This window comes from Penicillium pulvis, assembly GCF_028828015.1.
Source record: "Penicillium pulvis strain IBT 33274 chromosome Unknown contig_12_segment0_segment0, whole genome shotgun sequence".
NCBI lineage: Eukaryota > Fungi > Ascomycota > Eurotiomycetes > Eurotiales > Aspergillaceae > Penicillium > Penicillium pulvis.
Genome location: NW_026643072.1, coordinates 3607667 through 3632530, shown reverse-complemented (window position 1 = coordinate 3632530; position 24864 = coordinate 3607667). Strand labels below are relative to the sequence as shown.

The window sequence follows — 24864 nt, the reverse complement described above, 5'->3', positions numbered from 1 at the left end:
TAAAAAAGTAATATATATTCTCTCCAACACTTGTACCCAAATCCCACGGCATCAAGGACACCCCAAGCTGACATAATTGACACAAACCCTTGAAGCCACCATAAGACGTATCTTGTATCTCAAATACAATATAGAACAACAAATGAACAAAATCATTTCTAAGCAAACCCATGGGAAAATAAAATTTTACTAAGACAAGCGAATAGGGGGAGGGGGAAACGGGGTTTGTGAAGTCGTTCTTTCATACTCCAGGCTATGCTGAAAGAAGAAACAGAAGTTGAAGGCACATGAAACAAGGGAGAAAAAAAAGTTGGAGCAAAGCCGCGGGTTAAATAGACCCTAGCGCACCAAATCATTTGCAGGACAAACATAGCAAGGAAACAAAAGTCGCGACGCCACTTGATCATGGCCCGGTAAATACAGAATCGTAACTTTCGGTCACTGCATCCTAGTGCAAGTAACCGTGGGATTCGACACAACGCTACATCAAGAGGAAAGTAGAAAAGCATTGTTTCGATCGCGCCCTCTCAGCCTTACTGTCCATTTTCAGATCTTTGTCATTTGTGACTCAAGACCACACGGACCAATTTATTGTGCCCATCAAGCAATGACTCTAGGCCAAGAAGCACTTTGTCATGCTAGAGACCATCAACGGGAGCCTCGTGGGACGAGCGGGGGTAGATGAGTCAAGCAAAAGTTCCACAGAACACGGCAAGCTATTGGAACAACGCTCCAGCAAAGGTGCACGCATCAGGCGCGTGGATGCTTGACTGCGATAAAAAAAAGATTGCAACCAGTATACCAGATTCCCAGGCACCATATAAGCGCATTCGTCCCCAAGGTGCCTGTTCAGGCTCCCTTTAGTGCCACTGGTTTTGGCCCATATATCCTTCACCCAAAACCCCATCCTCGAGGGTGCGGATGAAGTCTCGGTTTCGTTGGTTTCCGTTGCCGTTGCCATTGCTACTGTTATTGCTGGTCCCTCCAGTCCGGCTACCGCGGCGGCGTTGGGCATTGGCGTCCACATAGCCATCGGGAGGGGGAGGATAGTAGGCAGGGCTAGGCTGTAAGCGAATCGGAGCATTGGGATCCAGGTGGCTTGCCACACGTTGGATCGTCGGAGGAATGCCACCTTGCGGATCCATGGTTGATGCACGTTGACGACCAGCGCGCGTTGTCGCTTGAGCGTACAGACTCTGTCCTTGACCGTACTGCGGCTGGGGAATTTGACCAGGAGATCCACCTGGAATCATACCCATTTGATGGCTAGTGTACCCAGGAGGCTGTGTGGGGTAAGGCGGCGGTGGGACCGCACCCTGCTGTTGATACATTCCATTGTACATGGGGGGAGGCGGAGGAGGTTGCGCATGGGTCGGGGTATGCTGCTGGTATGGGTTCATTTGCACCGGATACGCAGCTTGTGCTTGCACAGACTGTGCCTGCGCCGCCTGCGCTGCTCTCTGCTTGCTAGTAGCTTCCGCTTGTTGCTGTTGCTGGACACCCGGAGCAACGGTCTTGTTGATAGTTGCGTACTTCAAGTTCATTGGGGGAACAAATGGACCCGTGAACTTCTGCTGTGTGATAAACGGATGCAATTTGGCCTGCTGGGGTGACCATCGTTCAAGGGGGTTGATGGACAGAAGACCGCGGACAAAATCAATGAAGGCAACGCGGTTGTTCAACTCTGTACGATGATAATTAGCGAAGGAACCTTTTGGCCCAAAGTGTTTGAAAACTTACCTCGCTCGACCTCATTCTGCTTCATGTTTTTCCTCGGCATGGGGTAGCTTCGAATGATCTCCTCCAGTGTCGAGGCAGAGAAGTACTTCTTGCTGGGTTGTTCCTTGGTATTGTGTTCTCGTGAGTATTGCTCCAAACTCTTGAGACGGTAGGTCTTTCGCCCGAATTCATCCTGCGTTTTCTCGAAAAATTCGCCCGATTGTTTACCCATCTCCAACATCCATGCTGGAGGCAATCCCATCATGTCGACAATTCGACAGACTTGATTATATTCAGAAGAGCCAGGGAACAGAGGCAATCCCAAAAAGAGCTCAACGACAATGCACCCAAGAGACCACATATCGATTGCGGAGGAGTAGCTAGTCCAGTCAGCGGGAAAGCCCAAGGAGGGAGCGTTTTGAAATTGGGAGCACATACGGGAGGCCAAGCAGAACTTCCGGCGAACGGTAAAACCGGGATTGAATATATGTGTAGACAGTTTGGCGCTCGTCGCACGCAGAGCCGAAATCGATGACCTTGATGATTGGGCTTTCGAGACTGTAACGATGGTAGGAAAATCAGTTAAAGGAAGCAAAGAATGGTGAAATAGGGTTCTCTAGACTAACTTCTTCAAGAGAATATTCTCAGGCTTCAGATCGCAGTGGATCAAATGGGCCTTGTTCAAGAGACTGAGCGCATTCAATAACTGCTGCGCAAACACACGAACCAGGGTTGTACTTAGTCCTCGGAACTGGTTTTGCTTAATGAGCTCGTAAAGGTTAACGCTGAGTAATTCAAATGCAAGACAAAGATGCTGGCGGTGGATGAAGGTGTCCTTCAAACGAAGGAGATGATGGTCGTCGTTCTTGTCGTATTTGCTATTCAGCTGTGGGACAGTGGAGTTAGCGCACGTCCTGGGAGATCGACTTGGTGTTGACTGCTGGTGATGGAATGGCATACCAGATCCAAGACGGAAACCTCCATCATGCTTTGGTTGAAGTAGGCGGTCTTGTTTTTGATAACCTTAACTGCCACAACCTCTTGAGTTTTCAGGTTTTGGCATTTCACAACCTGACCGAAGGTACCCTGACCTAGTACATCGAGAATAAGGTAGCGATTCCTGTGATGCGATTATTAGACTTCAAAATCCGGGGATGACGGGAACCAAGAAGCTTACTTGTGGCCGGCCTCCTCACTGCCCAGAATGTCGTTGACATAGAGAATGTAATCACTGTCCTCATTGTCATAGCCATCATTCTTGGTACCCTTGCTAGGCTTTGTCAACACCCGGCGCGGGTTCCTGGATGACTCGTAGTTAAAGTTCGGGTTGCAAATACGATAGGTCGCGGGGAGGTGACTAGTTAAGGCGTGAAGTGGCTGTAAAAGGTAAGCTGGCAAGTCGACAACGGGGAAATGGCAAATCACGAACGCTGATGAAGCCACCTTCTGGGTTTGCCCGTCGATAGGCCGGCTGGTCATGAACCCGACCCTTGAGACTCTGCACCGACTCGACCTTCTTGAACTTGGGAACCGGACCTCGGCCTGGAACTTGGGACGGCAAGGAGCCAGATCTTGGAGATCGAGTTTCAGGCGTAAATGCACTCCCGAGGTGAGAGCCTGCGGAGGGTGGATAATACTGATCGGGGCTGAGGTCGGACGCTTGAAGGGGGGAAGTCTAGGGGGGCGATTCGCTGATTGCAGGTTAGCACACAGAATCCTAGGCGCAACACGAGGGAACGAGCACTTACAAGGCGGCGATTGATAACCTTGTGGCGGAGACGAGTAGTCTCCCGCTCGACCCGGCGACCGTCGCGATTGATTTGACGAGGGCGAGAAGTACGAGCCCGAGCCCTGCTTCCCGGGGCTCGTTGGGTATGACATCGGCGGCGACAGAGCGTTCATCGGCGAATATCTGCGAGCGGCCGAGGATTCTTCAGCCTGGTTCAGAAATTGGGACGAGGCGCGACTGTGATGGGTTGGCCTCGATGGGTACTTGGCGCGGTTGTAGGGGTCGGCGTCCTCCATGGTGGTGTCGGCATCGGTGACATAATCCCGACTACGTGGCGTGGCTGTAGGAGACGAGGCCATGGAGACCGGCTTGGAGTTTGGGCCGGTGGAAGGTGCCTTGGACGAGGTGCCAGGAGTTTGAAATGTCTCGTAGGTGTATCCGACGGGGGGCTGTGACTGTGGTGGCTGACCGTACTTTGAGGCTTGCTGGGGATGGCTAGCCAATCCGGTATTGAACTGCGCGGGACGACCCATCAGGGGATCCTGATAGGGTTGCCATCCGGAATCCATGTTGGACGAGAAGTCACGGCTCTATGACGTTTGGGATTTTGGGAAGTTGGGGTAAAATAGAATGGGAGAATTGGGCGTCGTCGTGTACCGTATGGCAGCCACAATGCGATCGGGGGGTATTGCGTGGGGAGTGCGGGAGGGGAAATCAGACACAACACACGCGAGAAGCGCGATCGCAAAGGGACCAGGGGGTCCCTGCGATACAAGCGATTGAGGGGGGATAAGGAGGTTAATTTTCGCAGCGCCTCATCATCGAAGTCCCAGGAACTCCGTGTGAGAAGGAATGGGAAATTGGAGGGGCGGGTCTGCCACCGACGTAGTCCCAGAATGTGATTCTGGGGGTCAAGAAGAGCTAGAGATGGGAACGTCCCAAAATGGTAGAGTATAAGAAAGTGGAGGGGAACTTCTCAAGATGACCAGAATCCAAAACTCCAATACATCAAAAACCACAGATCATCTGTGGAGATGGAGGGGAGGGAGAAAGGCAAGTTGTGGGAAGTGGAGGTCTTTACTCTCGAACCCTCAATCTCGATCTAAGTTTTTGACTGGCAAAATGATCGTCATGAAGCATTGGTCAGAGATGCAGGCCCAGATGATTCTACACTATAGACTTACTCCGTACAACATGACCGTGAAATGATTCTATTGATTTTGGTGATCTCACCACTCGCGGATTGTGGTCTCCTCGGCGACGTGTCGTCCAGGATCGTCGCGTCATTGCATACCCAACTGCCAAAGCGTCGCCAAAGCGTCGCAGCCCGAATGCCTAAAGAGTCCGATCCGGCTTTTCAAATTTATATACCATTCACCCAATCTCTATCATTGCCCTCGTTCATTGCCCGTCCTTTGTCCACTCATTGATTCATCAGGGAAACACCGTTGGACCGGCATTGGTTGAGTGTGTTAAAATTGGAAAAGCCATGCCTGGTCACGGTATTCTAAACTTCTTCTTATTCAGTGCTCATATAACTGACAGCAAAGTTGGACCGTGTGTTTTCAGATACCAAAACTACATGCCTTGTATAGTTAAGTTAACTTTACTGTCCAGACCGGATTACTCATGATATGATGATATAAGCAAGCGGTGTAATTCTGCTGGTCAAACTTTATCAAGATCTCTCCGCCTTCTTACGCAAGTGGAATTCTCCAAGTCCCAAATTCGTCGTGCCCATGGATTGCTTTGTCTTTGATCCAATAAACTTAGCTCTTCACAAATGTCCAGTCATGAACCAAATGGGTAGAATGGCTGGTATTATGGTCTAACTTCAATGCTAACGAGAATTGCTGAGTACAAATGTGGAGGCTGATGTGCCTCGTGACTCGTGAGACAATCAATTCCTTGCACTCGAAGACCCTTGAGATTCTACTGTAAACCTGCAGCTCTTACTTCTCGAGAGAGTTCTGCTCATTTGTTTCCCGGAAGGCATCGGCTTTGCTCGCCCCCAAAATTCAATGCTGCATCTTCTACCCGGTCTGCTCCACGCAGGGTTCCTTAGGACATAGTTGCATTTGTCCATGGAACAGGCATGATCAAAATGGAAACATGAATATCACGCGGCTCGTGTTAAAAATCCTCTCAGCAATTCCAAGGGTAACTTGGAATTTCTGTGGGTCAATCACATCAGTCAGTCAAGGGTTCAGGGGTCTCTGTGCTGCGGGTGAAATCCGTGGTTACGTAGTTGGACTGCTGCCTATCATGGGACCCTATTACTTCTCCGTGCTTTAACATCTTATTTTCTTTAGTGAATACGTTTCTAGAGTTAGTTCTCTTCTATTTTAGGAAATCTGATGTCAACTTACTCAGGCTTCGAAGCACTTCCCAATGACATCTGTTTCGGGTGCTCTTATTCTTTACCCTGAAGTGGATATGATCTTCAAAGCTGTTTCCCTGTGATTGGTGTCCGGACAAAAACTAGTGACTGGGGCAAATGCCCATACCCCACTCACTGGAGAAAGCTGCCCTTTTAAACGAAACAATTCAAGCAGACGAGCTACGCTGTACGACACTAGCGAGACTAACGAGAAAGGCTGTGGCGGACCCCCTTGAATCGACCTTGAGGATGCAGATGTGACCTGCAGCTCCTAAGACAAGATGCACAGGCCCATTTATTTATAAAGTCAGGCCGGACAGGAGAGAATTGCAGATCACATCGAAACAATATTATTGGTACCAACCACAGAACTGCCCGCCTTACACTAAAAACTGTCAGCCCAAGGATCCCACGATCGCGGATCCTCACAAGTTATACCCACTCGGTGGCGGGTTTCTCCACGCGATTTCCCAGCTTTTCCAACTCCCAGCACCTTATTCAGGCTTAAATATCTCACGCCCCCGTCCAACTTGATTTACTCCTGATTATCATTGCTCCCAGTGGAACCGGTCTTTATCTTTGTTTCTCACGAAAAAGGCATCTTTATCATCATCGAACCATAGCCAAAATGAAGTTCCTCGCTACTCTGGCTCTCCTCGCCGCCACCGCCACTGCTGGCCCCGTCACCAAAACCTTCAGCCTGCAGACCACGGGCGCCTCCAACAGCAGTCTGAATGGCCTGTACCTCACCCTACAGCACGTCGACCCACTTAACAGTCTGGCGGTGTTCACTGGTGGCGCTAGCGACGCAGCTTCATTCTACCTTTCGAACGGCACGGTGCGGTACCAAGCGGAGAACGGCGCGCCGTGGGCCATGGCACTCGTTTCCGAGGATGGTAAGCTACCCTTTTAGCTTGGCTCGTTCGCCGCTTTTGTATCTTTGTTAAACTGACACATTCCATTGTAGATCGGAAGGCTGCTGTTGAAGTGAGCGTGAGCCCCACGACCGGTAGCACCGGATTCAGCTTTGCCAGTGATGGCGACCTGGAGACCTCGAACAAAAACTGGGGTGGCTGGCTTGGTAGGTTTATCGTTATTATTCTTTCTTTGTTTCGGACTCACGGCTAACTGGTGTTTTCTAGCTTGCACTGATAGCGCCCTCTACTATGTCAATCTTGCCGAGACTGGCAGCTACACAGGGTGCGATACCGTCGAGCTCAAGGCTTCGTCCTAGAATCCTATCTTAGAACTGAGGGTGTTTTCTTGGGTTTGCGATGATATTGTTTTCGATCTTTGGTTATGATTATAAAGAGGCTATTTTCACGACTGTACATTCACTACGATCCTGGTCATTTACTGGATAGACTGGAGTTTAATGATAATATATCTATTTTCTGCATACACTTTTATCTTTATATATGCTTGAGCGCTGAGGTTAAAGTTTATAGTGTCACAGACCTCCAGGGCATCGGGGTGGCTGATCACCCGTGGACGGGTAAACATTCTGTTCCCCCACCTTCCAAAGTTTAACCTTGGTCTATGCAGGTGTAACGACAACTTGAATATAAGGTACCTTTCTATGAGGTTCCTCGGTTGCCTTTGATCAGATATATTTCAAGTTCCTTTATTTATTTTTTAGCTGGCGATTGCTAAACTTGGTAACTGGGAGCCCAATAGGATCTTATGTTGACAGGCTTTATTTCACCATCTAACTTGGGCACATATACCTATATCAAAAGTCTATTTTTCGGCTTTGTGACGAAATCAGATATTTTATAGAGGGGCAAAATGACGAGGAGAGACCTTGATGCGGGAAGAAGTTAGCTAGCGGCACTAACAATAGATGAGAGATAATCTTGAGGGGACTATTCGTTGTTGATGGCGTCTATGCTCTGGCTCTCAGAGAATAGGCATAGAGTGGGCACATCTAGACATAGAGTATATAGTCTTGAGATATAATGCGAAACCGGCTTTATCGGAAACGGCATCTTCGTGGCTAACTCCGTGCCCGGCTTCCCCCTTATCTGGAAATTCGCAGGCTGGCTGTACAGCGGGGCCACAATGCGGCGGCCAATAGCCAGGAAAGGCTCATGCAGTTCGTCATCCTAGCATATTACGATGACTGTTCAAGGTGCCTCGTTGGCCAATCGCCCTGAAACGCACTAGGCTGGTGCTTTTGTGCTACCCCTCTCTTCATATTGGGGCTGGCGCTAAAATGTCCTTGCCCTCATAATTTTCCAGCCTTATCGCTATTTCCGACCATGTTGAAGAGAAGTTGAACCGCCTACAGTTATGGACATTTAAATCCCGACTGTATCATTGCCAAAACCGAGTCTCAACCAAAAATCTTCCTTGATAGGTACGAGCGGCCGAATATGCCATTGCGATTGAACCGGAATGCCTACAGAGTGGGATGGATCTGTCCAATGGAGGTGGAACATACCGCGGCAGTGGAAATGCTGGACGAAGAACACGATAGGTTGCCAGTCCTTCCCGGGGATAATCATGTGTACATTCTTGGCAGTATCAATGGCCAGAACATCGTGATCGTTGGCCTTCCTCGTGTAGGGAACAACTATGCTGCTACTGCTGTCGCGCAGATGAGAATGACATTCCCGTCCCTCAGATACGCTTTAGTCGTGGGCATTGGCGGTGGTGTACCAGTAAAGACAGAGCAGGGAATGATCCGCCTAGGGCATGTGGTGGTTGGTGAACCGATAGACATACAAGTTGGAGCTGTGCAGTATGACCATGGAAGATGGACGCCAGGCCAATTTGAACGCAAAGGTTCTCTTAGCCCCCCACCAACGGCTCTTCTCAGCGCTGCACAAGAGCTGGCTAGGCATCGTAACAAATTGGACCTCGATCCGGTTTGGGCCAATCTAAAGAAAATACCAACTGACCGCCCAGCCTTTCGCCGCTATAAGTTTCCTGGGATTGCGAACGATCACCTTTACGAACCAGATTGTGTACATCGTGTGAAAGGAGTGTCCTGTGAAGAAAGTGGCTGTGACCCGCAAAAGCGTATCAAGCGATCACTGGGCGAGCAAGGAGAGTCTTTTGTCGTGGTACATAGAGGCACAATAGCAACTGGAGGGTTGGTCATGAAGGATGCTCAGAGGCGGAATGAGCTAGCACAGGAGCACAAGGCGCTCTGTTTTGAAACAGAAGCAGCTGGTGCTCTCACAGATTTCCCATGCTTGGTAATCCGCGGAATATCCGACTATTGCGACACGCACAAAAACGATGTATGGCATGGGTACGCAGCGGCAGTAGCGGCCGCTTATGCACGGCAATTATTTTACCATATGTCCGTGGAAGAAACACAGAGGTGATTGTTTCTATATAAGAGAACGCATAGCCTTATGAATGCTAATGAAGAGGCAAGGCCAGAGATAGAGACTGAGCTATCTGGGCTTAGAATTACGCCGCAGTCTCCGAGGATAGAGGGAGCACAGAACAGAGGGACAAGAGCAGGTAGTTCAGCAAAGGCGACTGTCCCAAATCTCCAAGTAGAGTATCAGCCTAAATCATTTCATACCAGATCACCATTCCCGAATTCACATTGTTCCATCCTTATGGAACCGTCACTTCACCGGCCGGGAAACAACGCTTGAAGAACTCCAGCAGAGGCTTTTTATCCAGGCAGACACTCCAATATTAGCGCTGTTCGGATTAGGGGGCATCGGCAAAACCCAAGTCGCTCTACAGCTTGCGGATTGGGTCGAAAAGCAGATGCCAGAGTTCTCTGTTTTTTGGGTTCCCGCTTTAAGTCTGCAGACTTTTGAACAGGCATGTTCGCGAATTGTGAAGAAGATCGGTATCCAACAACATTCAGATGATGAACGTGAGAGTGCCATGGAATTAGTCCATGAATATCTCAGTTCCAATGCAGCCGGGAAATGGCTCTTCATCGTGGATAATGCCGACGACCTCGATTTACTTTTCAATGATCTTGAGCAGTATTTCCCAGCTAGCGAGAACGGCGTTACCTTGCTCACTACCCGTTCCCGCGAGGTAGCGGTGACATTTGCAACAGCGGACATAATTGAGCTTGGAAATATGACGTTAGCAGAAGGGGAGGCTTTTCTTACCAAGATTGTGAGGAAAGATTTGCTCTGCGGGCCGGAGTCCACTACTCAGTTACTAGAGGAACTGGTATATCTACCTCTAGCCATCGTGCAGGCGGCGTTTTATATGAGCCACCTCAGTGTAAAGGTCTCAAAATACCTCGAGATCATGCATAGTACAGAAAAGGATCGAACAGATCTCGCGAGTAGGGATTTTCATGATCGCACTCGATACCGCTCAATGCCGAACGCTGTTGTGACTACTTGGACCATCTCATTTAAACAGATCAAAAAGTCTGAGCCCTCTGCTGCAGAGCTGTTGGAGTTTTTGTCTTATATTGAGCCAAAGGCAATTCCACAATTAATGCTCCCTACTCTGGAATCAAAAGAGAACACCGAGCGTGCGATTGGAGTACTGTGCAGCTTCGCGTTTATAACCAAAATAGACGATGGCCACGCATTTGATATGCATGATCTGGTTCAGCTTGCAACACGACGGTGGGTAGAGGACGCTAGTCATGCACAACAGGTCATCCAGAAAGTGATACAGCGCCTGGACGAGTGCTATCCCTCCGAAGAAAATTACAGCCTTGAGAAATGCAGAGCGTACCTACCGCATGCCCTTAAAATCATTCGCAGAGACGAAAGTAGGGGCATAAATGAGAGATATAGCTTACTTATCAAAGTTGGGTATTTCGTCGCGACGGAAGGCCGAGAAAAAGAGGCGCTTGGCTTTTTTGAAGACGCATCTATGTGGCACGAGAGTCAACACGGTGAAGAGCATCCTGATCGACAATTTTCAGAGCATGCACTCGCAAATGCTTATCGATCAAACGGCCAGGCTAAAAACGCCGTTCAAATCCTCGAGCGCGTGGTTAAGGTTCGGAAGAGGACGGCTGCCGAAGAAGATCGCTCTCTATTAGCGTACCAATATGCACTCGCAATGGCGCATCAATCAAGCGGCCATCAGATTGAATCAGTCGTGAAGATGTTTGAGCATGTGGTTACTGTACACGAGAGGACACTTGATGAAGAAAACCCTGATCGACTGGCGTCCCAGCACGCACTCGCAAAGGCGTGTAGGTCAGACGGCCAAATCAAAAGAGCCATGCAGATCCTCGAGCATGTGGTTACTTTACGAGAAAGAACGCTTAATGAAGAAGATCATGATTTGCTATCGTCTCAACATTCACTCGCAAAGATGTATAAAGCAGACGGCCAGATCAAGCCAGCCATGCAAATCCTCGAGCATGTGGTTGAAATACGAAAGAGGACGCTTGATGAGGATTCTCGCTTTCTACTTTCGTCTCAGCGCGCACTCGCAAAGGTGTATAAATTAAACAACCAGATTGAGCTAGCCGTGGACATCCTCGAGCATGTGGTTACGGTACATAATAAGAACCTTGACGACGAAGATCATGATCGACTGTCGTCCCAACATGCACTCGCAATAGCGTATCGCTCGATCGGCCAGTATGAACTATCCGTGAAATTACTTGAAAATGTGGTTGCAGTACGAAAAAAGATGTTTGATGAAGAGCATCCTAATCGACTAGCGTCTCAGCATGCGCTGGGAACAGCGTATCATTTCAATAGCCAGTTTGAGGAGGCCGTGCAAATCCTTGAGCACGTGGTTACGGTACGAAAGAGGACGCTTGATGAGGAGCATCGCCATCTACTATTGTCTCAGCACTCACTCGCAATGGCGTACAAATCAACTGGCAAGATCAAACTCGCTGTGAAAATACTCGAGCATGTGGTTACAGTACACACGAGGACGCTTGATGAGAAAGATCCTGATCGAGTCGCGTCTCAGAAAGCACTCGCAAATGCGAAGGAGAAAGCAAAGGCAAAAAAGGAAGCAAAGGCGAGGAGGAAGTTGAAGAAAATGGAGACCACGTTGTCATAAGGAATTATTTAGTCATTAACCCCCGATCCTAAGAGTTTGTCCTGTCTTCCCTTCCGAATACAAAGACCGGTCGTATCAAATCTCCCCCCAAATCTCGCCCTTCGTCCATCTGTTACTTATGGTTAGAGAAAGTTCACTGACAGAACTTGTTCAGAACACGCCTGGACTCTCGCCTTGCGGACTAAAGACTCTTATAGCGGCCCGCCATAATACATGGTAACGTACGTAGACAAGTATTCTCCAAAGGTTTCGCCCTGATGCTTTCTATGGTTGAAATGAGTGAGCCGAACTTGTTTAGCACTCTGATTTTGAAAGTTGGGGTTGAGAATTGAAGACAATACATAGAAGCGCGAGGCGATTTTACAAGCTCTTATACAATGTGAAAAACTTGATCGGCCATTTGGTGACAGTATGATTACATAAGCTGACAACAAGCCTGACTAGGAAAAATCAAAAGAAACAATGACTAGGATTGGTGAGAGCCCCCAATGAGTTTATGGCCTCAATGTTGGAAATAATTTCTGGTATTGGGAGAATATGCGGATGGTCTCGGATTAATTGACTGTTTAATTGGTATTACTTTTGCCGAGGGTGGGTCAATGGGGTCTGGCGATGAGGGGATATTCCCGAGGATTTTCTTTTCAGGGTTCAGCACGCCAAGATGAAGGTCAGCATTGGGGAAATTTTAATTCCCAACCATGAATTTGAAGATGTATTTGAACGAGAGATCATGATCTGAAATGTAGGCCTGATCAGTCGTTCAGTGTATGGAGTTATAAATAGGCCTGATGTCTCACATGCCTTGACAGCCACCATGGCCAGTTTGGGCTTAGCCCCGCAATACATTTCAAACACCCTTTTCTTCCTCCTCACCAACTCTGCCTCGAACTATCTCTCGCTTGTTGCTCATGTCGCTCGTTTGACTGCATCGTTCGCTGCTGGTTTTGCTTGAAACTTGTTGGCCTTCTGAGGCCCTTTGTTCTCCACACAATTAGCCCATTCTCCGGTGATCGACAGAGTTCAGGGTCCACCAGATCGTCCGGCGTGTCGGGTTTTCCTCGTCCACATTGTCTAGGTTGCTCGTCTCCTCAACAAGCCTCTTCACAGGTATCCTACCAAGCCAACGAGGGTTTCCAGGCCTTCCCTTGGACGTGTACAGCCGTCTTTTGATCACCAACAGTAACCTATCTCCACACTGTCAATCGGTGCAAGGGGTTGTTGATTCGGCTTGTTTTTCCGATCAGGGGGATCTTTTCAATCCTATCGGTTTCCTGATCTACTTTTTCCCAATCGCCTGGTATCACTCACGACAACCGTCATCATGCGGCCTATTTTGAGCATTCTGTACACCTTTCTGCTGCTGGGGACCATCGCCGTGGCTTGGCCATGGTCAAATTATGGGGAGGTATTCGGAGGTAACATGTTGGATAGACGTGCAGGTACGTACAGCTTACTCTCGTGTTTTTCGAACTTGCTGACATTTTCCCCTAGACGAGTCCACGACATCATCGACAGCATCGACTTCCGAACAAACAACCACAGTCGCTTCCCAAACCTCCACTAAGTCCTCCAGCGAGACTGACACCTCTACCAACACCAAGACCGCCAGTGATGAAACAGCAAGTGGTTCCACCACCACCGGTACATCTAAAAATACCAAGACAAAATCATCAACCACCACATCATCCTCGGTTTCAATCGACCCGGCTGCTGGCGAGGGTGGCATCTCCATGCTCACCCCGGACTCCACTACGACAAGCTACTACAAGATCGGGCAGAACATCACCTTCGTCTGGAACTACACATCCGTCACCGTGTCTCCCACGGCTGTGGACGTTGTGGCATCCTGCAGCTTGAACAGTGTGACCTACACCGTGACCAAGAACATGAGCATGGAGGCCACCGGTACCGCCATCTGGGACACGGGTGAGTATGAGAAGACCGCAACTATCCCATTGTTGACTGCAAGCTACACGCTCTATGTCTACGATGCGGACAAGTCTCTCAGTGACACTGCCAGCGCAGGCTACCTCGGTTCCGATACTGGATATTCTTTTGGAATGTACTTTACTCAAAAAGCCACATCACTGAGTGGTACGTTTATTCCCTGTCGCTCTCTTTATCTGGCTTAGGAAGTCAACTAACAACTCATTAGGATACTTCTGTGTCACTTGCAATGGTGCCTTATCTGACACGAATCGTCAAGGACTCAAATTCGTCGTCGGCATGGCCATGCTCACAGTCCTCTCCTTTACATGGTTTGCGGGCAGCTTTGGCCTCTTCTCCCTTTAAGGCCACATTAGGGAAGGTTAGAGCCACATGACATTCTTATGGATATATTTCTTGGTTTAAGGCGTTATCCATCTCTTGAAAGCGAAACATCACGATTAATAGCAAGAAAACGGCGTTTTTTGATTTTCGGATATAGGTACCTCAGGATGCATTCATGTTTCTCAAGTTTTTGGGTTTTCTCTTTTTTTCACTGGAAAAATTGGCATCAAGTTCATACTTTACTTAATGGTCATACTTTTGAATGTAATTTGCACTAGAATAGGCATGTGTGAATTTCAGACAATGTATTTACTCATATATACTCCCTTCTGCCCAGGTGTTGAACCAAGTAGTCATCAAAGTCGAGTGGGGAATCCCATATTGTCCGCTCCCTGCTTTCCAGGTTTCCGCTTGTTTCTCCTGGTGAGACGGTCGTCTACGACAAAAAACTTTCACTCTGCAACTCGATCGTCGCTTGATACTTCAAATTTATTTGACTGACTCCTAGCTGATTTAGAGCCTCAGTAGATCAAAGTCCTAATCGTAACCTACTTTTTCATTGTAGAAAGCCTTTCTTTCGGGCAAGACAGTGTTCTCAGCTGCAAGTCATGAGACAAGAGCTCTTTGTCTGTGATGTTTCCGGTAGGTTTGGTTTACTTCCTTTCAGTCCTGCATGATGGCATTGTCATGGCTGGATCCACAGAACATTTAAAAAAACAGGAGCTTAGCGTTGTTCTAATCGGCTCCAGTATTCGTCCACTCTGAAAATAAAGTCTCAAACTGTCTTGTCAGAGAACAGAAACAATCTTGTGAGTTCTGTGCATGAGAGAGAACAAAGAAAGAAAGAAAAGAACCCTCCGGTACGTGAACTATAGTTTGAAACCCCTTCTAGAAACAATCAAGCATGATGTTGTACCAGCATAGGATAAACATAAAGCATCCATACGCGTTTGATCACTTTCTCTTTGCTATATCAATTTCCAAAGTCCCAACCCGCCAACCCTGATCAAGAACTGTCCCGATCTTTACTTCTTTCTGGCTTCCTATACCCTATCATCTCTTCTCAAAGGAACCCGTCACCAAAACCAAAAGAGAAAGAAGAAACATGGCACCACAAAGCCAGACTCTAGGCTGGATCTGGCCCAAAGATCCCCGACCAGGAAACCCATCCAGCTGGCCACGACGCTGGCGCTTCCACGATGTCCTCACGAACAAAGGACCCGATATATACGTCGGTGTCATCGGCGAAAAGGGAACGTCCTCGTCTTCAGGATCTGAAACCAGAGTTGGATCTTCGCCTCCGGGAGGATTGACACCCTCAACTACGCCATCTACCCAAAGCAAACGGTCACCGCAGAGAACGAACTGGGACCGGTGGGAAGACGGTATTCCACCCAAGTCCATTAATCCCTTGTCGTCATCCTCCTCATCTTCATCTTCCTGGGCTACTACTTCCATTTCGACTTCGACATCTATATCAGGCAAGGGCAGCTCCAAATCCAAACCCAAGCCCAAGATCGAAGTACCTTGGGCCCGCCGAGCTGCTGACGAGCGCTACGATTACCGCCAACGGAAATATACTGTTCCAGACTTGGGAACGTGGAGTCGAGTGGAGTATTGCACTGCACGGGGGAAGGGGGGATGGGTGCGTCGTAAGAAGGGAACGGAGAAGCATTATGTGCCCAGGAGGTATTGGGATCAGAACGGGAACGAGTATCCGGCCAATTACTGGCATGATATTATTTATGGGGAGCATGATGATCATGAATCCGTGGATGGGGAGTGAAATTATAGAGGGATGAGGCTCTTTTGCATTTTGGTATTCCGCTTGTGTTGCTTTTGATCCTTCCTTTGACCTTTCTTAAATTTGAGAGTGCCCGTTAGGCACAGTTGGGATGAAAGGCGTCGAATACGAATAGACGGGATTTGTCGTCTGTTGAAGGCTGCGTGGATTGTGCGCGACGGATTGTGGGGAGTTGGGCAGCGTTGTTGGTGAGCTGAGCACACTTTATACAAGGAGTCTGCTTAATGTCTGCATATGAAGCAATCATGTCCTTTGAGAATAGTTAGAAACAATACAGAGACGACCAATGTCAAATTTTCCTTTGTGAATAACGAAGTATAAGCACGTACCAGTAGGAAAGCAAGGTCCCATTTGCGCGGTCGCGAGTTCAAGCACTCGAGAACAGCTTGCTCAAGTTTCGTCGTAGATCGACCTGGTGCCACTCTGCTCGATACCTGCCACCCAGATACAGCAGATGAATTGTAGTCACGCACACCCGCAATGATAAAGACCATTCCGGCCCTTGAAAGCGCAATAGCCAGCGAAGTCTGATTTTGTCCCTTCATGACTCGAACGCCCGGAACATTCCGCTGCTCAAATCTCTCAATGACGGCAGTCCATTCTCCTTCCGACGATAAGGCCTTTGTCCGCTCGGCGTCTTCCTCTTCCCGTAACCGCTCGTCTTCCTTGGTCTTCTCAGCCTTGGTAAGCTCAGCAAGGAGAACATCATAATCCTTCTCCCACATGCCGGTGGGCTGGAGGATTTGACCATTGGCCTCTCCCAGGCGCGCCTCGACATGAGCCCAAACAGGCTTCATCTCCGGACTGCGCCACAAGGACTGGAACTGTTCAAGGCTGGCAAGTCGATCGTGAGCTGCATGTTCAAGATCATTGCGTAAAATTGCCGGTGTCTCGGCCGCGGGATTGTTGGTCGACACTGTGTTTGAACTTGATATTGGGACTATTGGTTCTAAGAGTCCAGCTGGGACGAATTGTCGAATTTCGTGGATCTGGTAATGTTAGCCTTGGGCCATAGTCGCACGACACATACCCTACCCGCCTAGGATGGGGGTACGGGTAGAATGGTAATCTGCGAATTGTGCGCAGCACACTCACCTTGCGTTCGAGTTCTTGAAGCTTTGCTAGTGACGACACAAGTTGGATCTCAGACTCCCAGTCGACGGGTTTGGCGTTTCCATTGCCGGACTGAATTGTGCCTTGCATACTGGAAGTTTGCCTTTCAACCTTCGTAGGGACAGAAGTAGCGGTTGAATTGGCCGCAGGGGCAGATGTTGGTGCGGTAGACATGATGTGAGAAAATGGGAGGAAAACTCCTCAGGCCACAGGCCGTTTCTTTGAACGAGGATTCTGCTTAACACAACAACCAAGGCTTTTCTCAACGGAAATAAAACTTGCGGGGCCCCGCAAACCGAATATACTAGCCTGCTCTGGGGATTTATGGCAATGGGCCTAGCCAAGTGAAGTGATTAAGGTTTTTGAGGTGCTCCAACGAATTGGCAGCGATCTTATGCTGCCAAATTAGTGCAAGGTGTTTTTAGTATTCCGCTATGTTTAAAGAAACGGAAACGGGCCCCAAAACCCTCGCCTTAATTGGTTGTTGGCGTTATTCACTTAGACGCCTGGTGAATGCGAGGGAGATGCGGGTGACAAAGCACAGCCACATTCGCTATCTCAGCACTAGCCCCAGTGGCTGATAATCTAGCCTGGCAAAAATAAAGCGGTGATCTAGCTACCATACGCTAGACTAAATCGGGCGTTAATGACTGAAGTCTCAGGCTTGCAAGCCTGGCCGCAATGCGCTCATCTCAGTCAAACCTGAGAAGATTCTACGAAAGATATGGGAACATTTACAGTGCTATGATTCTCTAAAAAATCAGTTTCGCGGTTGTAGGGAAAAAAATCATATCACCTTACTTCGTCAGCTTTGTGCAGAAATACGCAAACATTCCGAATATCCAAGACTGAGGTGTGTTACTTCTAGAATGATGGTATAGTATCACTGTGATCTCATTTGAAATTATGGGACATTGTTTGGGGTTGAAGTTGGCCTTCAAAGGCATTAATTATTTCTTGGATTTCATTTCGTCTCGGACCGAATCATGCACCATTGTCTTAGGCTATGATACCCCTCGAGCAGAAGAGTCAAAGGAATATCCAAAATCAGTGGAAACATAGAGTTTCTTTTTTAAATAAGGGCCGAAGAACTTGTATCCAATCACATCGCTTGTCGGTCTTGTTTAAATTCGTATTTCACTTTGCATCTCAAACAAAGAACATCTATACAGGTTGACGATTTGAAGATGCAAAATTGACACTCAATGGTGTCCGGAAATGTCTCAAGCCATGATGTATCTTTGTTGGAAAGCTACGTAGACTAGAACCATCTTGAAGGAATGACTTTCCTCTCAGGTGTATATAGAATCGATCTCATTCAGCTCAACGATGCCCAACCTAGACAAACATCCCACATTGCAGATACCACCAGTGACCAACCTGAAATCTTTATCTACTCATGTAAGTTCCTTTAGCTAGAAGCTGCACCAATTCCCCACTAAGAATGAAGACAAAAAGAAATATGGCTGACCACAACACCACTGCTAGAGTTGCTCAGTCAGCCTCCCCCATGTCCATTAAGAGCGATCGCTGCATAGAAGCTCCGAGAGACACATGTCAAAGATGCTTTCTCCGGATGGAAAAGTTTCCCGGTCACCACTGTGTCTGGAGTGAGGGCCGCAAGAGATGCCATTATTGTGGAACTGTCGACCACCGCTGCATTCCGGTAAGTGCAATTGTTTGAAGTCATCGAAGCGAAAAATTGAGCTCACTCAACCATAGCTACCCGACGAGTTCCAGGATGAGGCCGAGCTAGCCATGCTCAGACCGGCCAGTGAGCTTCCCAGCCTTGTTCGGGGTATCCGCCGGAAGATAAGTAACCGCACTAAAAGGATCAACCGGGAGAGATTGTCAGAGTCAGCTGCTGCAACTCCTGCTACTGAGACCGAATCTGAGAGTGAAGATGAGGACAATGGCAGTGACGAGGACTATGATCCGGATTTCGCCCTCAACGAGCAGCTTTGCAGCTCTGATGAGGCGTATGAGAACTCTGAGATGGATGCCGCTTCGGAGGAACAACTTCAATGCTGTCTTACTTCCGCTGTAGCGTATGAAGATAGCGAGATAGATGTGGCAGCCGAGGAGCAGCTGCAAAGCTCTCTTGCTGAAGAGGCTTGGGAACTGGAAGTGAAGGAAGAGCCAGTTTCATGGCATAGTCAGACTCAGCTGGAACAATGGGGACGATGGGAACGGGAGCACTGGCAGATTGAGTGAGCTGAAGTCATATCTGTGGTTTCGATACATAGCGGTCTTTATTTTGCGGGATGAATTTAATATCCAGTTTCAAAATCCTCCGCTACTATAAATACCGGTCGAGGCTCAAAATCCTTCTTCTTCTCCTCAACTCTTCAATCACCAAATCTTTTGAACTTCTGGATAAAGTTCACTTCTTTTTCAGTTACCGAATATCAGGTTCGTCTAGCCATATCTAACCAGTCAATACCCTCCCCACATGAGGCAAATCTTGGGGAAAATAGTGAAGTGAGAGCTATGTGAAGGAACGAGGTTATTGATGAGACCTTCTTGCACCCCCCCTCCCCATTTACAGCCCATTTACACCCTGTTTGAGTCCCTTTTGCGCCCTGTGGGTAGATCAGTGAAGTGAGAGCTATGTGAAGGAACGAGGTCATTGATGAGGCCTTCTTGCACCTTATCCCCACCCCATTTACCTCCCATTTACACCCTGTTTGAGTCCCATTTGCGCCCCGAGAAGCTAGTAGCGACTGATTGAGACCATGTGCACATCAAAGGGAGCACTTATTGCCCGAGACCACAGATGCTGACTTTCATTTTCGTTTCAGTTGATCAGTATGCCGCCACCAAAGCCGAAAAAGTCCACTGCGGCACCTCCCGCCACCGCGCCTGACCAAACCCCAGAATCTGACCCCGATACGCAGAGTACTGCTTGGGCAAGATACATCGACCCGGCCTTCAATGTCACTACACCCCGTTTCAAACCATGGAATGAGCGTGACCTTCTGCCGAAATTTCTGAAAATGAGCACCGAGGAACGCAAAGTTTACAACCCTAGCATAAGGGATATCGACCATTTAGCATTTTTCAGCCGTACGATACGTGGCCAGTTTGCAGTTTTCTATTTACCTGCGAAAGGAATGCCGAGAGGCCCGTACACTCGGTATCTCCTACGACGAGATCGCAAAACGAAAAAGCTAATCCATGGTGTGGAGGTTTTGATCGACAATGTGGTCAATGTCTCACACGTAATGGCAGCTCTTGATCACGATCTCAATACACAGGGTGAAAAAAGAAGAATGACATTCAATCAGCAAACGCCTTGATCTGGGAAGATCCCGCCGCTCCCGACCACGATCGCTTTCTGGATGTGAAAATCGTGCCCAAGACTGTAACAACGGCCCCAGCCAATCGGAAGCGCAAGAGCACAACCGCAGGCCTCGACGCCGAATCTACACGCGATGCCAAGAAAGCCAATATTTCAAAAAAGAAACCGGAAAAATTGCAAGATGACCTCTCGGATGTCGAAAGTGAAATTGAGTGGCCCGAGGAAGATGACAATCTGCCATTGCCGAGTGATGATGAAGTAGATCCGAAAGGACTGCTCGAATGCAATGATGAGCAGGATGAACTGCAATACTTCAAAGACGCTTTTGTGCTAAGGGAGGAATTGATCCCCGAAAAGGACATTCCCAGAAGATTGCAAGAAGCCGACGACAAGATGGAGGAGTTGAGAGTGAAACACCGCAAAGAAATGGAAGACGAGAATAAGGAAGGTCTCCGCAAGCGTGTCTCCACCATTTCATTGAGCTGTTCCCTTCTAGCTGTCTTGCAAAAGAATGTTGGACTTACTGGAAAGCTCCCTTCAATCTTGGGCGGATGTATTGAAGTCATGTTCATAATAGGCTCTCTCCTCCCAGCCTTTATGCTGGATCGCATGGGCCGGCGACGGATCATGATGATCGGATCTTTCGGTTTGGGCGTTTGTATACTCATGATCGCAGCTCTATTGTCGCAGATTGACGAGCCCGATGAACAAAATTACGCCTCAGCCTCAGTTGCGTTCTTCTTTTTGTATATGCTTATCCATGGCATGTCTATCAACTCTGTACCTTGGTCATATGTCCCAGAAATTCTACCTTTGGAAGCTCGAACCAAGGGAACAGCCATTGGTGTCAGCTCTAACTGGCTGTGGAATTTCACCGTGGTCTTGATCACACCTGTCATTATAAATCGCATCCAGTGGAAGGCATACTTGATCTTCATGATCACCAACTTTATTTTCATCCCAGTGGTTTATTTCTTCTATCCTGAGACCGGCAATCTGCGTCTGGAGGATGTTGATTTGATCTTCTCTCGGGGTGGAGACCCAGTTAAGCATGCACGAAAGATGGCCGCGGAGCTCAAAGCTCACGGCCGGATTGAGTCCGAGGAGCAAATTGACGAGGAAAAGATTAATAGTGTACGGGTGGAACATATCTGATAATATCCGTGGATGCCGTGGGATTAATACTGGGTATCTACATTGATACGATTTGGAAATCCTGGATGCGTCTTCTCCCGAGATCCACCTTGTGGATAGAATAAAATATGAATCGCTTGGGGTCCATATTAAATAGATGTTCAATTTCACAACACCGAAATACTCTCACGGTAAAATCTCGAAGCTTCCCTATCAAACACCGACACCACACCCGCCCCCGAAATCGCCTCGCTGAACATTCTAGAAAATCACACAACCAGATAGTCAAGACTGAGCGGCTTTGGGAGGGTACTTCTTTCCGTCCTTCTCGACCTGGGGAGTGCAAGCACACCACTCGCTCTCGGGGACTGAGTCCATAACGGACGGGATGTGGGCGCCACAGCCCCACCAAGTCACCTTGTCTTTGAACTGATTAGCCATGATCAGATGCACGAAGTCTGTAAACTTACTGCAGGTGGAACACTGAGCCTTCATGCACATTTTGAAGAGAGTTATTTGGTATTCGAGAAGAAGTTTGTATATATACCCGTGGATTTAGGTCTTGACGTAGGTATTGACGACATAAGATAGATAACGGGGAGAGCGGGAGCTTTTATATAGGTTTTCGGCGTGTCTGCGGTCTTAGTCATGAACACCGATGATGAAGCCCGAGAGCCCGATCTCGTATCAGTGATCCCCTGATACCGGTATCATTGGACGTAATAAAAATAAATATGGACCTTTTTCGCGCGTGCTGTTTACGCTAAAATTGCTTTACATCTCTACCTACTGTATTGTAGAAGTAGTGGTCGTGAAATGGAAATTACTCAAGCGAGTTGGCCATTGGTGGGGCAAAACGTGGGGTGAAACCCGACCTTTTGTCCGATCATCACGGGAACGCAAGCCGGGCACCATATTACAGGGATTGGCCAAGATTCCTCGCAGCGCAAATCAAGGTCCTCCATCCCTAGGAACAGGAAGTGCGAATATCCCAGTAACAGCAACGATGACTGTCATCGCCGTAGCCGGAGGATCGGGAGGGGTTGGAAAGACGCTTGTCGAGAGATTGGTTCAAGAACCCAAATTCAAAGTCATTGTGCTCTCTCGTCAAGTAAGGACCATGTACACCATCGACTAAGACAATTACTGACCGAATGAAGTCGACACAAGAATCTGCTTTTCCTGAAATCCCGGTTCTGCAAATCAATTACGATGAAGTTCAGTCGATAGCGGAGACACTTGATGCTCACAATGTTCACACCATCATATCTGCTATTGGTCTTGTCTCCGACGAGACCAGCCAATCTCAATTGAACCTTATTGATGCAGCCGAACTATCTGCAACAACCCAGCGATTCATTCCCAGCGAATTCTCGTTCATTCAAACAGCAGAGTGAGCATAAACGTAACACTCGCCGTGACCAACCCGCTAATATTTTCGATGACAGTCTTCTTCCGATAGATCCCAGTATACAATACTGGCTTGATGCTGCTGATCGTTTGAAGAATAGCTCGCTGCAGTACACTCGTGTCATCCCGGGTTACTTCATGGACTACTGGGGCATGCCGCATGTTCAAACAAATCTGCAGCCTTACACTTTCGGTATCAACATCGCCAAGCGCGAAGCTGCGATCCCCGGGAATGGAAACGATGTCATCTGTATGACATACACGCACGATATGGCGAACTACGTGATCAAAGCCCTCGACCTCGACGATTGGCCTGAATTTAGCGTGATCGTGGGCGATGAAGTCACTTATAATCAAATCCTGAGCATGGCTGAAGAAATCACAGGTAATAAAATATCCCCCTTCTCTCTCAAAGGCTAAAGTAGCTACTAATACCCAACAGGAGCGAAGTTCAAAGTGACATACGATAGCATTGAGCAAATCAACGCAGGGGATGTTACTGTACCACCGGGTCTGGATGATACAGCAGACGATTCAATTGAGGAGTTAAAAGAGGTCACGACTCTGTGCAGTCGGCTCATTGTGAATGGTGTCTTCCAATTTCCCAAGGAGGACAGGCTCAACACTCGATTCCCGGATGTGCGACCTATTACGATGAGAGAATTACTGGAAAAATGCTGGAAGGGCAGGTGAAAGGCAGTTCAAAGTTCCATTCAATCAAAGCTGCATTTATCAAAGCTGCATTAACAGCGAACTTTTCATCAACATAGCGTCTCTAACGAAGCTTGGTAGTTGGGCAATGTACACGCCCATTCAACAAAAGCCACCATCAGAGTCGAACTAAGCTACTCAGCACAACTGACCGGGGTTGACGACCCCGATACATATATTGCGACCGGGAATGAGATTTGAGCACCAGGGATTGATGTCTGGGTTCCAGCACAGAAGCTGGTCCATGGTGAAGGTATTTTGGCTCTGAGTGATGATGTCCCAGCATGTATCTCCGTGTTGCACTCTATAAAACTGGTTGCCTGGACTCAAAGTGTGAGATTGTGCATGAGTGAACATATGTCTGGGTCAACTAACAACGAGGGACATAGCCGTTTGGAGAATCATTCGTTTTTTCCGTGTTTGGTTCTATGGGGACAGACAGGGCTAGAGACACGAGTCCTAGCAAGAAAACAGCTCGCGTGTATGAGTGGATCATGACGGCGTCTGATCGACTGGCAAGAGGTGAGTCGAAAGAGGTGTTAAATGGCCAGTGAATAATGAAGATGCTGGTGGTAGAGCTTTTTACCATGGGCTTCTCTTGGGGCTGCCTTTATACCTGAAGGCTTGACATAGCATTGATCATCCGACCCTCATCCCCTGGGCCCCTGCAAAGGTGATAGCTGAATCAAACTTGTCCCGATGTATGACCATTACAAGATGAGTCTTGCCAGTGAAAACTAACTCATGGCGAGGTGTACTGTAGTACCTTCGTACCTTTAGATCCAGGTTACAGTGACTAGTCGTGCAACCATATATCCCACAAGAGGAACATACATCCCCAAGTTTCAGTCCACGTAAACAAGTGGCGCTTCAATAAAACCAAACCTATGATATACCTCGGGTCTGCCAGCCAATATACCTTTCTCACTTCATTTGCACGCGCATATGTCTCGGGAAGACCGAGTATGGTCCTCATCTGTTCTACTGTTACATTGCGCCTGAAGGATGATCGATGGACATCTGCAGGGATACTGTTACCTCCTGCAGGGAAATTTGGCCTCCGATACATAAATTAGGTGACACTCTAGCCTAGTGAGGACGTTGCCATGGCACAAGCTAGAGGCACAAGCTTGGTGGTTCACACAGGAGCGATTGTGTTACTACCACAGTAGGTACCACACTTCGACACAATAAAGCCCCGGGCTTGAATACAAAGGAACTAGACTCATTTAAAGCTTTCGCTGCAGGATGAGCCCCAATTGGAACAGGTATATCTTTTGGGCTTGGCATTACTGTGTACCATGAAACGGTCA

General features: G+C 48.2%; 10 protein-coding genes across 10 annotated transcripts; 7 read left to right on the top strand and 3 right to left on the bottom strand.

The window, feature by feature from the left end:
• Positions 1-860: 860 nt before the first annotated feature.
• Positions 861-4017, bottom strand: N7503_002582 (putative protein kinase Yak1; the record flags this gene model as incomplete). Its single annotated transcript, XM_057062129.1, has 9 exons — positions 861-1684; positions 1741-2099; positions 2158-2277; positions 2346-2605; positions 2680-2839; positions 2897-3096; positions 3149-3190; positions 3256-3410; positions 3468-4017. The coding sequence occupies 9 exons, from the start codon at positions 4015-4017 to the stop codon at positions 861-863; spliced, it is 2670 nt and encodes an 889-aa protein (XP_056926091.1).
• Positions 4018-6456: 2439 nt separating this feature from the next.
• N7503_002581 (uncharacterized protein) lies at positions 6457-7062 on the top strand (the record flags this gene model as incomplete). Its single annotated transcript, XM_057062128.1, has 3 exons — positions 6457-6724; positions 6796-6909; positions 6971-7062. 3 exons carry the CDS (start codon positions 6457-6459, stop codon positions 7060-7062), a joined length of 474 nt encoding a protein of 157 aa, XP_056926090.1.
• Positions 7063-8254: 1192 nt separating this feature from the next.
• On the top strand, positions 8255-11807 carry N7503_002580 (uncharacterized protein; the record flags this gene model as incomplete). Its single annotated transcript, XM_057062127.1, has 3 exons — positions 8255-9087; positions 9250-9305; positions 9373-11807. 3 exons carry the CDS (start codon positions 8255-8257, stop codon positions 11805-11807), a joined length of 3324 nt encoding a protein of 1107 aa, XP_056926089.1.
• Positions 11808-13079: 1272 nt separating this feature from the next.
• N7503_002579 (uncharacterized protein) lies at positions 13080-14346 on the top strand. Its single transcript, XM_057062126.1, has 3 exons — positions 13080-13246; positions 13299-13901; positions 13963-14346. The coding sequence occupies exons 1-3, from the start codon at positions 13129-13131 to the stop codon at positions 14097-14099; spliced, it is 858 nt and encodes a 285-aa protein (XP_056926088.1). The 5' UTR covers positions 13080-13128; the 3' UTR covers positions 14100-14346.
• Positions 14347-15183: 837 nt separating this feature from the next.
• Positions 15184-15864, top strand: N7503_002578 (uncharacterized protein; the record flags this gene model as incomplete). The annotated part of the gene is made up of 1 exon (XM_057062125.1): positions 15184-15864. One exon carries the CDS (start codon positions 15184-15186, stop codon positions 15862-15864), a length of 681 nt encoding a protein of 226 aa, XP_056926087.1.
• A 94-nt stretch (positions 15865-15958) lies between these two features.
• On the bottom strand, positions 15959-17169 carry N7503_002577 (RNA polymerase II mediator complex subunit MED27 domain-containing protein; the record flags this gene model as incomplete). Its single annotated transcript, XM_057062124.1, has 3 exons — positions 15959-16132; positions 16212-16871; positions 16978-17169. 3 exons carry the CDS (start codon positions 17167-17169, stop codon positions 15959-15961), a joined length of 1026 nt encoding a protein of 341 aa, XP_056926086.1.
• Positions 17170-18457: 1288 nt separating this feature from the next.
• Positions 18458-19209, top strand: N7503_002576 (uncharacterized protein; the record flags this gene model as incomplete). Its single annotated transcript, XM_057062123.1, has 2 exons — positions 18458-18661; positions 18718-19209. 2 exons carry the CDS (start codon positions 18458-18460, stop codon positions 19207-19209), a joined length of 696 nt encoding a protein of 231 aa, XP_056926085.1.
• Positions 19210-19805: 596 nt separating this feature from the next.
• N7503_002575 (general substrate transporter) lies at positions 19806-21451 on the top strand (the record flags this gene model as incomplete). Its single annotated transcript, XM_057062122.1, has 2 exons — positions 19806-20061; positions 20283-21451. 2 exons carry the CDS (start codon positions 19806-19808, stop codon positions 21449-21451), a joined length of 1425 nt encoding a protein of 474 aa, XP_056926084.1.
• Positions 21452-21678: 227 nt separating this feature from the next.
• N7503_002574 (uncharacterized protein) lies at positions 21679-22003 on the bottom strand. Its single transcript, XM_057062121.1, has 2 exons — positions 21901-22003; positions 21679-21852 (listed from the first exon to the last, which is right to left on the bottom strand). Exons 1-2 carry the CDS (start codon positions 21929-21931, stop codon positions 21716-21718), a joined length of 168 nt encoding a protein of 55 aa, XP_056926083.1. The 5' UTR covers positions 21932-22003; the 3' UTR covers positions 21679-21715.
• A 433-nt stretch (positions 22004-22436) lies between these two features.
• Positions 22437-23533, top strand: N7503_002573 (uncharacterized protein; the record flags this gene model as incomplete). The annotated part of the gene is made up of 4 exons (XM_057062120.1): positions 22437-22541; positions 22591-22823; positions 22879-23225; positions 23283-23533. The coding sequence occupies 4 exons, from the start codon at positions 22437-22439 to the stop codon at positions 23531-23533; spliced, it is 936 nt and encodes a 311-aa protein (XP_056926082.1).
• Between the last annotated feature and the right edge of the window lie 1331 nt (positions 23534-24864).

Coding starts and splice junctions, on each gene's coding strand:
- N7503_002579 (XM_057062126.1), top strand. CDS start 13,129: ATGCGGCCTATTTTGAGCATTCTGTACACCTTTCTGCTGCTGGGGACC. Junction 13,247..13,298: donor CATGTTGGATAGACGTGCAG/GTACGTACAGCT, acceptor ATTTTCCCCTAG/ACGAGTCCACGACATCATCG. Junction 13,902..13,962: donor AAAAGCCACATCACTGAGTG/GTACGTTTATTC, acceptor ACAACTCATTAG/GATACTTCTGTGTCACTTGC.
- N7503_002574 (XM_057062121.1), bottom strand. CDS start 21,931: ATGTGCATGAAGGCTCAGTGTTCCACCTGCA. Junction 21,853..21,900: donor GGCTCAGTGTTCCACCTGCA/GTAAGTTTACAG, acceptor ATCAGTTCAAAG/ACAAGGTGACTTGGTGGGGC.